This window comes from Megalops cyprinoides, chromosome 17 (assembly GCF_013368585.1).
Source record: "Megalops cyprinoides isolate fMegCyp1 chromosome 17, fMegCyp1.pri, whole genome shotgun sequence".
NCBI classification, from domain to species: domain Eukaryota; kingdom Metazoa; phylum Chordata; class Actinopteri; order Elopiformes; family Megalopidae; genus Megalops; species Megalops cyprinoides.
In genome coordinates, this window is record NC_050599.1 from 18,056,789 (window position 1) to 18,074,021 (window position 17,233).

At 39.4% G+C, this 17,233-nt stretch overlaps 1 protein-coding gene across 1 annotated transcript in view; it reads left to right on the forward strand.

Moving 5' to 3' along the window:
• The first annotated feature begins 557 nt into the window (after nucleotides 1–557).
• Nucleotides 558–17,233, forward strand: part of LOC118791743 (glutamate receptor ionotropic, kainate 2-like) — a 78,054-nt gene continuing 61,378 nt past the window's right edge. The window contains exon 1 of the mRNA XM_036549168.1: nucleotides 558–716. Within this exon, the coding sequence (XP_036405061.1) occupies nucleotides 599–716 (118 nt within the window). The 5' untranslated portion in view covers nucleotides 558–598. The remainder of the gene's footprint in view (nucleotides 717–17,233) is intronic.

The window sequence follows — 17,233 nt, forward strand, 5'->3', positions numbered from 1 at the left end:
GAGACATGCAAATTATTTAAGTAAATAATTAAAATAACGTTCTGTGGCAGATGTGTCTCGTAGGAGAGATGGACATATGGATAGCTAATTGAATTCTGGAGCAATCTGAGTTCAGCGAAACCAGCCAGAAATAAACCAAATATTTTTTTTCTCCCTCTCGCTCACAATGAGCTAAGCTCGACGTCAGATGCTGCGCAGCAGTGCAGCAGAATGGGAGCAGAGACAACCAACTGCCTTTTAGGTTGATATTGCGATTCCAGCTCGAGAGTTTGGCTCTCCTGGATGCGATCCTGTTTGGATATCCATCGCTTTTGCAGTCGTTCTCTCTTTCAGACCGGTACTGAGTGGATTTCTCCTGGATTTTCGCCGCCCGACATGGATTGCCCACCGTTTCTTAAATCGGTGGATTGTTTCTTGGCGCAGTGAGAGAGGGAACATGCGGGGCTTGCTAATGGATTTGGACAGCATATGCTCGCCTCTGAAAGTGACCATGCCGTGATCCTGCGCGTGGGCCGTTATCCTGCTTAAACGTCAGTAGAAGAATTCGGGGGGAATCTAACGACACAAAAGGATTAACACTGAGTGTTATTCAAACAACATGAAGATTACCTACCCCGTGCTAACTAAGCTGATCCTCAGGTGGACCACTTGGCTACTTCCGCTGCTATTACACTGTGTGGGATATTCTCGCGGGATGCCGCACGTTTTAAGATTTGGTAAGATGACTTTTTTAAAGGTTATGGCCCTGACGATCACACTTGTCTTACTCAGGGGCAGTGTTGTCCCTTTTCACTATGGTACAATGAATTTGGACATCATAGCACGGGTTGTACTTGCTCGTTAACATGTTGCCATGTCCCTGCTTATAGACTTGCGTTTTCTTTTCTGACCGAGTCGTACCTTTTCAACAGACGGATGCAGTGCTCCTGTTTACCAACAAAATCCTGGTCGGTGGAGATAATAACAAAACATCAAAAGCACATCTTTCAATGAACGATATGGCTAGCATGTGTAGAGATACCGTAAATTGTATGTCTGGATAAGAGCATCTGCTTAGCAATACAGCAATATAGCAATATATATTAAGCTACTGCAGAATTACTGACTTGTTGAGTTTTCCAGACTAGAATAATCAGCTGTACTTCGTGGTTTCATTTAGGGTACACAAAAAGACGAACACCCAACTCAGCTGTCCCCACTCGATAGAATGTATCTGTTATAACCGGTATCTGTTGTCAATTTACACACTAAGCATACCAAGATATGATGTTTGTCATCCTTTGCCTGGGTAAAGGATCTTAGACTTAGCGTTTGTTTTCATTAAAGACAAAGTGAACTCAGGCCTCCTGCGGGCAATGATTGCAGTAGTCATGTAGTTATGGACTTGACTTATTCATATATGCATTGTGAAAACTGCATTAGTTCAGAAGTGATTGCAAATAATAACTTAAAAACTGAGAAGTATCGGCTACTTACTTCGGTCACTGGTTGCTTTCAGCACGTTGCTATTAGCAACCATTGCAGTGAGTGCATTGTTTCATCCCACGGTATTCATAACCTTTCGTGTTACTTGAAAGACGCGCTTTGAAAAAAATGTATATATACATAGCTCTTATGAGGTTCATCGAGGCCCTTCACGTAGGCCTTGTGACAACCCACCCTTTTAAAATGAAGAGATGACTATATGTTTTCCGCACCATTCTAGGCTAAAAGAGTAAGATATAAGCTCGGCTACGTTCCGTCGTGCCATCAACTTTTCATTTGAAACTTGAGGGCTAGTTGACAGAGCAATTCTACGTTTCACAATCACTTAATCAGAGTAGGGATCTGCATGCTGTTTTCTGTAACTCCTGGAAATGTCAAGTCCGACCTGGTTTACATTATTAACGACTGTATGTCAGTGACTACAGCACATTCTTCAGAGCGAGTGTCATCCCGTGTTACATGTACTATGTCCTACTGATAATCACAAATGCTGGAGGCCCTGTTTAAAAGTCATACCGCGTTCTCACGAGCTGCCTCTGTGGCAACGGGGATGCGCTGGCTTGGCCTGTCCTGGAAAACGTCACGTTAACTCAACGATTTTCGCATCAGGATTCGCTCTTCCACGTTAGTATTAGCTGCAGGCTACAGGCGCATTAAATATAATCCAATTATTAGTTGATTTGTTTAAATAGATCGCTATACTAAAATGCGATATGTTACAGAAGGGTACTCATCTGTCTACATGCTTTATATCATTTGTTTGGGCGCTCTGGAAAGCCCATCGCTACCTCTGTGTTGATATTAACTACTTTGTGGACGTGCACCATTCTTATCTGTGACTTCACCCTTTGCACGGCGGCCGCAAGGGAAACGGTATAAACAGCACCGATGACCACCACTGCCTGCCCCGAATTCCAATGACTGAAAGCCTGTTAGTTGTTTGCATTTACCAAGAGGGGAAATTCAAGTTCAGTAAAGCACAACAGATATTATTATTGTCGTCATTAGTGGTAGCAGCAGTGCTGATATACCGGAACCTAAATAAAAAAAAAAGTAGGTACATAACAAACTACAGTCACAAGTAAAATTCCATTTAAAATAAAATGTAACTGCCATAATACACTTTTAAGAATCTTGAAAATTAACAGACACATAGTAATACACAAAGTCATCACATCACTGAAACGCTGTATCGAACTCGCGTTTAGCAAAGAGCAAAAAGCTAAGCTGCTCTACACAATAAGCGCTGGTGATAACAGCAAAGTCTCGTGTACTCGATAATGCAGGCTTGATAGGCAGAGACACCGAAAAAAAAAACACGCACATGAACAACAGGGATGACTGAAGTGAATAACCTTTGCCATAAGTTAAGGATATGGGCACAATGATAACACATATACTCCCCTGCCTTCAATTGATAACATCGAAACAAGGCTGTAACGTAAGGTGCTAATGACTAGTTTAAGTTAATCAAATGGTTTCATTTGAATGGTAACGTTGACCTTGCAATTTTCAGTCCTAACAGTTAATTCAGTCTTATGTTGTAATAAGGACTTGTCAGAAAAAAATAAGTTATTTTAATAACTGTTACATCTGTACATGAGAAATCGTAATCCTTAAATGGTACTGTTTTATTGATTACTTTTCAGAGAAAATATACTTTTAATGGATGGATTATCAGATAATGTATCTTGGTTGAAGCAGGGACATTAATCAGACAGAAAGTAGCTGAACATTTCATAGAATATAATTGGTATTTGTACTGTACAATGTATTAATTCTGTCATAAAGAATTCTAAAACAATGTGAACGTAACTCTCATTTTAAACACCACTAATTTCACACACTCATACCTTCAGCTGGGTCAGTATGTCATGCAGTTGCATAAATTCCTCTTCCATTGTGATAAGTTGTTACCACCATATTACTCCATATAACTCAACAAATTGTGTACAGATTCTCTGAAATTTATGCTACCAGAAAAATGCACATGAAAAACTAATTTGGAGAAAATCTAATGTCGGAGGACATTCAGCCCATCGAAGTGGTCCTATACAATTAACTTTGTATAATGAAATCTAACAAGCATTGCATTTTTCAAAGTCAATTTATTTTTCATTAATTTGAATATACGATCTTCCTTCGTGTACTGTAAGAATAAAAATGCAAAATTACACAAATTGGCTTCTCAAAGTTAAGGACAAAGGTCATAGCAGTGCCCCTTTATGCCATTAGTCCATAATTGTATTAAAGTAAACCTCGATCAGCTTTTGCGAACACAATGTTATTATAATTGTATTTCTTTTGCATGCCATGTTCCTTTTTAATTACACCTCAATGCTCACACTTATATGCTATGGTCAAGATTCTACAATAGCAACATGACAGCGGTTCTACACAACCTTGTGAATTTTTCAGCCGTATTAAGGTCAGAATTTTGATGCTGGGTCATTGTGGAGGAGTAGAAAGAAAAAGCTGTTTCCCTTTGAGTTTCACAGCCTCTGTTCTCCCTGATGTCCTGTGTTCATTTATAAATCTGTCCTCCCCTGTGCTCCTGTTCATTTGTAAAAGCGCCGAACTCTTGACCCCCAGCACTCTTGCACAGCATAGAACTCCGTGTAGTGAGAAGCCGGGGAGAGCCGGAAATGTGTATTCCCTCAACTCTGCTCACAGTACACTCCCGCGAAACTGTGGAACATGAGGATATTACAAGAAACATGACATGTGCTGTCTCACCTGTCAATCAAACATCCAAAACAGAATCCATCACTCAATGAGTCATTCACGATCACCCAAGTGTTATTTTACATAAACTATTTATATGTGGATACTTTAATAACTCATTATTAAGTAATAACTCACCCTTTATGTGAAATAGGTAATATGTGATAGGCATACATAATTAGGTAAGTGTACAGTGCAATGTAATTAAATGAGAACTACAATCTAGCTGCACCTATAGCATTATGACAGAACCAATTAATTAGATTAGTTAGAAGAGCAAGCGCATATGTGTCTGAAATTTCAGAGGTTTGCATATTATGTTTGATACATTGGAAATTGATTTTAACCAAATTCCTTGAAATGTATTATTCTTGGCTCCTAAGACACAAACAACATGGTAGGAATTTGACAAACAAATCAACAAACACACAAGTCAAGACAAACAATCCAATTTTCCACCATAATCCACAGGGTACATTTATCCACAACAATTCCACAGTAAAATTCGAATACCTCGAAAATGATGTTATCGCCACACAGATCCACAAATATTGTCTATGTTGCATGTTGTTGAAATTAGATTTGTAGTGTAGTATAAAATACAGTTTACCAACTCTGATTATTGTTCCACCCTCTACTCCACTAAAACTAGCTGCTCAGTCATGGCACTGTATAAAGTATTTCAGCTATTTGCATAATTAAGTTTTGGTTATGAATGCTTCAAAAAAAAGGATGCTTATGCAACCTATGAGCTCTCATATTTAGTAAGTACATAAGCTTAGTTATACATTAACATTTTCACAGTTCTTCATGGTAAAGACATAACCACTACATTATGATAGCTACCTAATTTTGTCAATAAAATATTATCTTAGCATGCAAATCTACATTTATAATGATGTTACATGTATGTATGATGAGTGATGTACTGAATGATTCCTATGGAGTTCCTATCAAAAGCTTGCAAAGATTTGAATAAAAAACAGCTTGCTTTAAATACCCCCAACCCCACCCCTAATGTGTCTGTGCACGCATGTATGGTTTTGAGATACTTTTACATTTTATGCAGATGCAGATTAGATATAGAAAACAAAAATGAAATATTGTTTTTGTCTCCTGCATGGCTCTTTTGCCATAGCATCATTAATATTCATGATTTAATTAAAGTTAATCTACAAGGAAATGCAGCCAAGAACAATTTAACACAGACTGATCAGAAGACAATATATTACATTAAGAAGTAAAGTCACCGGAATTATTTTTACGAAGGGTTCTGCTTGTCAGTAGTATATTTTCAAAAACAGTTCAGAGATGGTAGTAATATTTAATCAGAAACAGCAGTGTCCATGAGTGTTGTTATCCATAGGGAAAGAAGCATGTGGGAGATATGAGGAGCTCAGCTCCCTTTAAAGAGGCTAAAGCTCCTATAGAAGCATCTCCATCAAACTTTGGAGGGGTCTCTGTGAGAAGTGATCACTAGAACACTTAATTTTTTGTATGTGAATATGCTCCTCTGTAGTAGTACATCTTAGTGGAAATGCTTCTTGTAAATATGAACACCCCTGGGACTAGATTCAGACCAGTTGTTTTCAAGAATTTTAACTCCACACCAGGTAAGGAGCTACACTTAGAGGAAGCACATGCACATTTTTTCACATGGGGAAAAACTGCAGGTATTACTGGTGCTTGTCATTGAAGTGTGTGTGTGTGTGTGTGTGTATGTTGAATTTTTGTGTCATGGGTACAGCATTAATTTGAATAAAAAATCTCTCAAAATTGAAGAGCCGAACAAATGCATTCATTATATTCATTCATGATATTATTACACTAATATTATATTCATGCAACATAAATTATCGCGCAGACTAATGTAATGTTTTAGGCACTGCAACAGATAAATACTTTATAGTGGATTCAGTTTCCCCCCTACTTTAGGTGCAATTAGTCTGGAAACTATTAAGTACATTTATTTGATTTTCAAATAGCCTTTTTAAATGTTCCTGTTAGCTGGAGCTGAGGTTGTTAGTTGAAAACATACGGCCAATTAATCACACATGTGATCTGAAGTAAAATGTGAGAAGCAAATATTTTAAATTAAATAACCACTGTTAATTTAAGAGTCTCTGCAGATTCTCAATTAACCACAGTAATAGGCCTTACAATCAATGATGTTGTATGAAAGTCACCACATTGTAAGTTAAGTAGACACAGTGGGAGCGAGAAAAATGTAATAATAATAATGCTAATAACAATAATAATGCTAATAATACTACTAATGATAATAAAACTACTAATAATAATAATAATAATGATGTAATGCATTTTAAAATTCAAGGAAAAAAGTAAGGAATCAGCATTAGCAGTGCCACAACAGCTCAACAGTTCTTTGGCAGCACAGCTTTATTTTGTTAGTGGATAATTATACAGGTGAGGCTGGTTAGCCAATGCTTGGCCTCATAGATGCACACATCCTTCACACAGACAAGCAACTGACCAGCTTTAAATTATACTGATGGAAGTGGAAGAGGTGGTATACGCTCATGAACTTGTAACCCAAGTAGTGGAATGTCAGCAGTCAGAATAGCTGGGTCACTGTCCACTTCCTTGCAGGGACTGAAAACCCACTTATTTTGACTACATCTTGACTCCCCAAACTCTGACCTCTCCCCTAAAATATGATTCATAGCTATTAGGTTTTATACTCTGAGCTAATTGCTCTAAGCTAGCATTCTGACATGCACCGGTTGGTGCAGTTTGGCGGTTCGGTGCCTCTCCTCCCCCCTGCAGTGAGGATGCCAACAAAGACTGGGGGAGGGGGTTTCTTCTCTAAATTTGAAGGGGTGCGTGGTCGCCAGTGGCCAGTTCAGGGTTTTAGGGTGGGGAAAGTTAATTGAAGTGTAGTAACAGGTCGAGATTGTGCCAGTTGGTGCCATGTGTCTGGTGGGTGTGGGTGTACTAGGCGAGTCTGGAGCTGCTTCTCTTTCACGCAAATGAGTCGTTTCTTCCGTTTGGAAGCCTTAGAAATTTGATTGCTTTTTTTGCATGCACAACCCACCCTAGTCTGTAAGATCAGGAAATAAATGTTCTGAATCTGAGATATCCAGTCACCCACTCCTTCTTCCATGTCAGAGCTGAAACCAGACTCGGAGACCATGAACGCTACTATATATATAATATGCTTAATAACAGTTTACATACAGTTTTCTGAATGTTTGCACAGTATCAAATACTAATCCCATCTGAATGTGTTTTTATTTATATACCATGAAGTTATCCTATTTGTTTAGATATTCATAATCCCGTTGTTCCGAAAAGCATCACTGTTGCTTTTTCTGTGTAAATATGGATCTTATTGTCTCTGTATGATTTTGCTAGGTCTCACAGCTCCATATTTACCCTTTCTGCGTTATCTGCACAGCACTTTAGCGAAGGGGACAAAATTAATTAAAAAATGCTTCAGTTAATTGACTTTATTTGCTTCGGTGCTGCCAGTCTAAATTATCAGCTCTCTCAAATTGAGTTTAACGTCACTTGCTTTGTGGGTATTACAGCGTGCCCTGGCCCTCTGCCAGCCCGTTCAGAGCAGATACATTCAAATCTTCTCTAAGCTGCTTAAAACATTCATGTATCGCTCACAGCTAATTTAAGGACATGGGGAAACTGTCACTTGCAAATCAGTTACATGGTTAAAGATATTTCAGTTTCACAGACAGAAGTATTTCCAGGCATGTTCTGAAACACAGAGAACAGAGATAAGTAGAGGAGGAAATTGGGCTGGCTGTTGGAACAGTGCTTTTAGTACTGTGTTTTCGAAGGGTCCATAACACTGCAATGTGTGTAGCAATGTTCTTTGAAGTGATTATCCAAAGAATTTTCTATATTTTCCTTTGAAATAGATCACTGTCACTAGAGAAATATCAAGGAAATGTTCTCTTTGTGCTCTGTATCCAGCTTTGCCTCATTTTTACAAGTGCCACAGAAGAAATTAAATCAATGTCTTAGTTCTCCTTAGTTCATCAGAAGGAGTTGTGGTTGGGTTTAAGGAATAGCCTGTTGGTTCTACCATAAAGAATCTGAACCCTTAGCTTTGAGTTTGATGAGCTGACATGTTGATTTAATTCTGACCACAGTGGGTCAATATCGTCTTCCTCAAGTAAGTGGTGATGGGAGTATTTCTTTGGTATGTTGTATATTTTTTTCTTTCAATATCATCTCTCTATCAAAAAGGCCCTATCAGAAATATAATTTCACAGCAATATAGTTTGGATTCTTGCCCCTCCTCCTTTCCTTTATATATTAATTGATAACCCCTGTCTGTCTTACTCTAGTCTAGACAGTGTTATCCATTGACATTAATTAATAGTTTTGTGGAGTCAATCTGATCCTATCTTCCAGGTTCTCCTAGTAACTATAGTTAGTGCTCATATAACTGAATTGGGATGCTTATTAAACAGTACATACACAGCATTGGGGACCAGTCATCGTCACTCCAGTCTGGTGCTCTTTTGGTGGGCTTTGTTTGTTGGGTACAGAGATAAATGAGTCTGAGATTCCCTGCTGTCACTCCTACTTATCTCTCGTTGTACCTCAATGCCTATGGAGTATACACAGATCCTACAGTGTGAGACACTAACATCAGTCCCTCTCGATGCCCCTACACATGGAGCCTGTAGCATTCTACTCTAATGTTGGTGTTCATAAATGGATCTAGTTAGAGTGCCATAACAACTAACACAATAACTCTACTCCTCAGATATGAAGAGTTGCACAAGTTAAGTCTTGTCAGGGAAAGTGAGAAGTGAGTTTGTCATATTTTTTCTCAATTCATTCCTCCAGACAAGGTGTGTTACAGTCTTTCATACTTACACTTATATACCTGGTATTACCAGCTTGAGATTGGGTTTATGGAATGTGCGAAGAATTCAGAGGTGAAATTTCTCACGAATTTTCTCATTTTTAAAATCTTCGTCAACCTCCTAAGTGAGGCAAATGAAAGGGTATGTCACAGTGCAGGGTGCAGCGTGATTCGGCAGTAGTGCTTTCATACGCTAGAACCACTGGTCTCATGCTGTTCCACTCCTGCGCTTCTTTTCCATTTATACAATATCTAGTTTGTTGATTTCCACCTGAGAGAACTGCGAAGAAACTGAGAAGAAAAGTAATCCTTGAATGTGAATATTATATCCTTTTCATTTTAGGAACTCCCCATTTCTCATATCTACACTGTTCTCTGAGATTTGAACCGGTGGAGGATTTATGACTGGATAAAAGACAAAAACCTGGGTCATGACAAAGGCCTGCCATTCTCTGTGCCTCTCTACACAATTCAGCACTCGTTGAGTTTCCCATTTTAACTCCCGCTCTCAAGTCTGATTTCATAACCCGTGGCATATCATACCCGCTGAAATGCCCACTGTGATTCTCTCCCTGTGTGATATGGAGAGAAGCAGCAGCAGACAGAGGCAGTGTGCTCTTAGCAGTCTGTGAAGGGGGAGAACAGCGCTTTGATTTCCCTAGGTGTCACAGACAGGCTAAGGCACACCTAGGCCACTCACACCAATCCACACTGGAAAAGGTAGTGGGGGAGGGGGGATTAATGAGAGCAAGGAGAGTGACAAAGAGAGAAAGGTGCAGAGTGAGATGGACCAAAAAGCTGGTTTAGAGTGGGAGAAAGAAAAGGGGAAATAGGCAGAGGTGGGTGAGAGTTACAGGGAGTGAGGAAGACACATATGCAAGAGGAGTGTTTATGAAAGTGAGAGGAAAATATGAGTGTGAGAAAGTAGAGTGGGGGAGAAGGCTGTAAGACCACATGCAACCTGAAAAGATGCTGTTTATAGATGAACATGTCAGATATGAAATACATCTGTAAGATTTCAGCTTGGTGAGTCATGTGCAGGACAAAAATGTAAAAAATTAAGCTCAAAACAGGGTTTTATTCTCAGAATATCACTGCAGTGCTAATAATAAGAAAAATATGTGGGACTAATGACACACATCGTTCTTTTCTCTTGTGATGTCTTTGATTCTCAGATCATTTTTGAATGACTTCTTTTTCTTATAAGGTGGTAAACTCACAAGCCCTCCTGGGTTTTTTTTTCAACCGCCTCTGCATTTTGATTTTTTTAGTGTTTAAATTGTCTTTTTGACTTTTCTATATGTACTTGGGCAAATAAATGAAACTCTCTGTAAACACCAGGATGGCAAATTCGGATGGCTTTTTGTAGATGTGACTGTACTTTGCCAATGAACGTTAGAGACATGACATCTCACAGGTCATGTCATGCTGTGTCATACTGCAAAGGTTTGTATCAGTTCATGCTGCAACCAGATAAGCCAATAAGCTTAACCTGAAAGAAACAGCCTCGGAAAAGGACAACAATATAAGGGAAAAACAAATGAACTGTTACCATTGGAGAGGACAGTTTTTCTCATTGGAGATGCGGGGTAATATTGAAGATTTTGTGGTAATTCATTAATTAGCACCCATGCTGAAGAAGCACTCTGTAACCTTCTGTTCAACACAGTGTGAGGTCTCAGCTTCCCCACCGTTCTGGCGCGTGCCTTGGCAAATTAACACAGCGCTGCAGCACAAGTGTTATACTGTAGAGACACATTTACAGATCCTCAGCTAATGGATCCACTATCCCCCACCCCACCCCGCCACAAACTACACTGCCTTGATCAGTGCCTTGCTATATTTAACTGAAGTACTGTCTTATTGCCATGTTAAAACAGTTCACACAAGTGAAAATAACTGCTTGACTGAGGTAGGACTTGTGCAGCATGAAGCTGAGGACTTCTGATCATTATTATTATTTTTTTAATGGCTGAAATGGATGAGACAAATGAAAGATGACTGAAGATCATCTTTCTGAACCAAGATGGTTGTGTCGTAGGTCCTTCAGCTAATGCCCATGTTTCAGCCATATGAAGTGTCCACTTCCTTCGGGTGATTTTTTTTTTGTGTAGTTGGAATTTGTGGACACACATCCAAATGTTTCACTGCTGTTTCTGAGATATTTCAAATATTTTATTTAAAAATTATATTTGTGTTTGGGTTCAAATTTCACAATACATTCTGCACTGGGCATAGCCTGTTCCTGTCACAGTATTATCCAGGTCAGTACAACAGCGCGTTTCACCAATTTGTCAAGACACTGATGACAGTGCTGTTTAAATAATCTAGGACTCAGATGTGTTCTGAGGAAACTTACCACTCTGTGAATGAATGTAGAATTGATTTTAGTCTTGCAAAAGTAATATGCATGACATAATATGCTTGTTTGAAGTTTTAATGGAGAAAGAGGTCTTATTAAAGTCTGGAAGGGCCTTAGCTGACCTTTCAAACAGCCCCTGGACATCCAAGAGGAGATAATATCACCTGTGCCATTACCAAGACCCTTCAAAATGGCTTAGCAGGCTAAAGCAAGACAACGAGCAATACTCAGTGGTAGTTCAGGCCCTGTAAACCCCCAGCATACTGGTCCATGGTGTCAGACACTAATCACTGGTCCTCTGAACCATGTACTCAGAGAATATTTAAGAAGGTACTGAGCCATGAGGCCAGAGAGAGTGAGATTAGAAAAATCATTCAAAGAGTCAGTGGCTCATATGTGCAAAGAGTGGGTTGCTCTGTTTCTAAAATGGTGTGAGCTTGGGGAAAGTTTGGTTATAATGTCTGATGACAGTGAATTAAGTTTTCTTCTTCAGCTTTATCTATCATGGCTAGTGCTGTTGGTGGAATGAGACGGTGAAAAAGTCAGACAGTTGAATGTGTCTGTTTGCAGGTTGGAACAGAGCCATATTCTAGAGGAAGAATTCTCTGCGGCTCTGACTGGTTAAGTGGAACACACATATCCAACAAATTTATGTTAGTGGTGCCAGAGCTGTTTTCAGTTACGATTCAGCCATTAATTCAATGGTGGAGAGCGTTGCCCTTGGCTTGTTGTTTCACGCGAATGTCTTCTGGAAACATCATTATCATTAACCAGAACCAGAGGGAAGTGATAGCAATCATCCAGCCTTCTAATTTCCTGGTTGATGTTGCATTTTCAGTTGTCTAGTCAGATGTTTATTGACATCCAAATCTCGTACCACTGTCATGTTTTTTGGAATTTGTTCAGTTGTTGTCAGTGTCATCAGATCATACTGTCTAACACACAACGAGATACCAGTGAGGTGATAATGGAGAACTTGTGTGAGGAAATGGAGACGGTGGTTTATATCACACCGGCTGGTAGATTGGGTCTCACACTAGAGGGTAATGTACAGCCAGGATTTTCTGTCAATAATATAAAATTTCAGCTTTTACCCAGCAGCTACCTGACCTTGCCCCCTTTTTACCCTCCCCCATTCCCTACCAAGAAAACAACAAAAAAGTAATTTTTGTGCTAAAACACAGACAAATACTCTGAGTTTCTCCTGCACAATCAAGCTGGACTCTGTAAGAGCAGATAAACAGAAAATTTCAAAACTACAACACCATGGGATTACATTTACAAAATTCGTGGCAGAATACCATGAAAAAGCCCAAATAGTGGTTAAGTAATTGATTAATGGTTGCCCAGTAGTGAATGTTTGTTATCTGTGAAGCACCGAGACAATTATCCTGTGAGGGGTGCCACGTCAAATAAAATATGCTTGATTTGATTGACTGAAATTCTGAATTATTCAGAAAAACATATCCGTTGTAAAGAGTAATTAGGCACCACATTTAAGTTTGTGAATTATATGTAGTCAAATATTTGCTTCTGTTATTTTACACAAACCTCAGCCTGTGGTTTGAAACACAACTATTGACCATTAGCCTCTGTGGCCTTTTTTAAAGTCTCCTATTAAAGTGGGAGAGTGAGCCTTCTTATGGACAGGCACCATATCTCAGCACTGACATGCACACCAAGGTGCTGAAGCCAATGAAAGCTTCAATGGTTGCTCAGCAACAGCCTTGCAGAACCACAGTGGTAGCAGCCTACTGCAGAGAGAAGCACAGTGTAATGGATGACCATTATCATGTTTTCTACAGTTGACCTTGCGGTAAGGATTACACAGTATGTGTGTATATATGTATCTCCTCTGCCCTGTGGTGGAGCATGTGGTAGCTGCCCCCCCATCGCAGACCCCCACATCAAGGGCAGCATTCGGTCTGAGCTGGCACACCACTGAGGTGATTCACAACTGTAACGGGACAGAAGAGGATGGCTGTTTGCCTGAGGCTGACGCTTTCCTTTTCAGAGGTCATTTTTGAGAATACACAACGCAGGACTCATTATTTCAGAGATAATAGGCTATCCATTTGTTCTCTAAATTGAGTTTCTCTTCTTTTCGCCTCTGCTGACCCTTAAATAGTTTCTAGCCGGCGGTGACTGCGGTCGCGGATAGTGCGATGACACCCGCACCAGTCACCCAGGCCCCACGAGGCGTCCTCTGTAACATGACCCTGTCATCATTTGTCCCATAAACAGATCCGCCCTCAGCGCGGGAACGGAATGTGACAGACAAGGGTCCCTGAATGTTACAAAGCCAATTGAAGATTTAGAGGTCAGTTTTTGTGCAAACACACTTCCTCAAGCTCATTTCTCCAAGCTCATCTCTCAGGGGCGTGAGTCCAGAGGCGGCTTTCTGCATGTAAACAAGTGAGCAAATGAATATGCGACAATGATTTCCCACTCCCAGCGCAACCAACATCTGTAAGGCAAGACCTTGATATCAGTGGCAGTCTGAACCTGATTCTATAGTAGTGCAGCAGCAGGAAAAGTATCCTGTGATTGGTTCCTGCTTGTCGACCTCTCTTGTTCTCTGCATCCCACTGAGCCTTAATAAGACCCCCACCCCCACGCCAAACACAGCCTTCGTTTCCCACAGCCTTCAATTCATTCTAATGTACCCATCACCCTCCCACCCTTGCACATTGGTAACAGTCAACTTTGATCATTAGAGAACTGAAACTGTAGCCAGAAACCTACGGTCCTGCATAATGATTTAGGTACCACTGTTGTTGCCTTGCTGCAGTTCATATCCAGGTGTATAAATAGATAACATGTGAAAATTAAATTAAATTAAAATAAAATTAATAAATATATTGTTTATCCCCCAAAACAACAAAAGAGATTAAGATATTTCAGTCACCCTGGGTAAAGAAAATTTATTAAGCATTACCATTAGTATATTTAATTATTATCAGAAGAATGATCAGGACAAAGTTCTTCATGGTTCATGGGAAATGGCAAAGTATACAGTGAGGTAGTGATTGCTGAGGTGGGGAAAAATTGCATAGGCTGTTCTATCTGATATTGAGCCAATGGCTAAATGCTGAAGTTGTCTACTGAAGTATGCAGCTCCTCTAAATGATAGTTCTTTAATGATATACCTATATACTGTAAAGCATTAATTGTAGAGTTTGTTATCTGTCAGGCCGGATTAATCTGGTGAATTACATTATTGATTTATTTTGCAGACACCTTTATGCAGCTCAGAGAGCTGTTAGAAGTGGGATTCTGTGGTTTATAAGAGATTCACTTGAGAAAGATTCTGAGTCTTGTTATTAAATGCATCATAATCCGATATACTACAACTAATTAAGCAAAAAAATGCAGCCTTGCACCTTGCTTTCTTATAATTAACAAATTCTAGACAAAAATATCAATGCTTATTTAATTTGAAAAAATGTTCATCAGCAAGGATGCTGCCATACACATTAGTTGTTTTTAAACAACGCTAATTCAAAGGTAAGCCTTTCCTGCATGTTAATTATGCTCTCTGTCCAAGAAGTTCTCCAAATACCAACTGGAGAAATGAATACTTGACCTCTGTCACCGTCAGTGTTAGTAAAGGCTTGTCAGTAAACTTGCTTTGTAAAATAACTCTGCATATGTATGTACATGCATTTTACAGATAAAGCTGTAGGCCTACCAGTATCTTTAACTGTATGATTTTTGAGTGAAATAATCATTTGAGTCTTGTGAATTGTTTGGTATCTCATCTTGATATCAGCAATTCTTAGAATGATAGTTATGTTGGTAAGGATCGATGCCATCTATCAACATGATCCGCAATATCTGATCACTAAAATCAGTGCCGTTTGCCAAACACAGGTGACGCTGTGATCACACATTTCATTGTTTAACTTATTTGTTGATTGTACTGTTTATTGTTTCATAATAGAGTTTAAAATACACATATCCATTTAACTAACAATGTACAAGTTGGCTGGGTAATTCTAGGTAAGTCCGTCTGGATAAGAGGGTCTGCTAAGTGACAAATGTAAATACAATTCCTCATTAAGCTGTCTGAGACTGGCTAGAACCTGCTAGAACAAGATCCATTTAAGTTTGGAGCAATGGATATTTGGAGAAAGAACAGGTGGAGGCTTCCTCCAGGTGCAGTGCAGATCACAAACAGATGGGGGAAGGTGAGAGGAAGATTTGGTGGAGGCCCAGGGCTGTTCCCTGTCGTACCCGTATATTTAGTAAGCGGGCACCTCATTCTGTCGAGGAGAATGCCCTCCATATGGTGGACCAGCACCTTACAGGGCACCGGATCAGCTTGTTTGCATTCCGCCCGTGGCTGGAAATTAGCATCACTCACACTTGTTTAAGCCTTAATAAAGATCATTCTGGAGAGAGAGGGAGCAGTGAGATGAGGTCACCATCTGTCACCTGCAAATGCCACTTTCAGAAATGTGGAAGCAGTAACTAGAGAACACACTGTTTCACAGCTGTGTCTGGTCATTTGAAGTGCCAAGTGAATCAGATATGAAACATAATTCACCACGTAATAAAAAAATACTAGTCATGCTCATGTCAATTTTTCCCGCAACCAAAAAAAAAAAGATACCATTAAAATTCACCACACATTTGTAACATTTTATTTTAATCATTTAACGTACAAACAGCACTCAGTGTAACAGTGTAATAGAGATTTAGCACACAGTTTGTCATTCAGTTTGCAGGTGAAATGAGTGTATTCAGATTTTATGTTAAAAGCAAAACCGCATGCATGTCTTTTATCAGCTGAAAAATACAAAATTAGAACACCATAGCAAATTATGGTAGAAAGACAAGCACAATACATCATCATGTATTTAAAATAATACTGTTTGCTCCTATAGGCATAACATCTAAATGAAAAGATCTTTACATTGCATCTTTGTTTTAAGCAGAGGGATCTCCAGTGTTGTTATTAAAAATGAATTCTGCGCCAAGAGTGGGATGGTACTAATGAGGTATTGGGTCATGGGAGCACGTTGGGTGAAGGTGGATGAGATTGCTCGACACTCCTCCTGTGGCAGCCAAAGTCAAATGCTGTCTCATGGCTGATTTACTGTGCACAGGCTTCTGCCTGGCTGGGCTGCAGGACATTTGGGTCAGAAACACTGATGCAGGAGATACTATTGATTCTGGTTCTGCAGGGTTAGACCTCCTCCTGAAGACTGAACTTTATCCTCAGCTGAGTGGGCACACAATACAAATTAGGGCTCAATTAAAAAAAAAAAACACACACACATTGGGGCTGCATCCAAAAAGTGCTAGATTGTGTAGTTTCCTTGATTCATACATCCTTGCATCCTCTGTGACCCAGAAATCGATACTTGGTCGCCACATTACGGATGGTTCCAGTTCCATAGGAGACATGTGGAAGAAACAAGACATTTCCCCAATTGTCTCCTCCAATGGAGTTTTTCAAGGATCTATGTAAACTCCCACAACCTACTACAGAAATATAAAAAACATGTATACAACATATAAGCAGCCAAAATACTATGACAAATCATAATACAGATAAATTATAATTGGACAACAATTGCATGCACCTGGATTTTTCACTCCAAATAGTTTGTGAAGAGGTGATATAGTATTTTACATTTTCCTTAAACACTCATGAACACATAAATGAATTGGCTTTTTATAGCAAGTTTCATTTTATGGATGAAATATTTTGCCAGCAATATAGTCAAACTGACCCATTCCATACATTCCGTGCTGATAAAATGAACTCTGCATTGAAGAGGGAAGGGATTCCTGTTAAA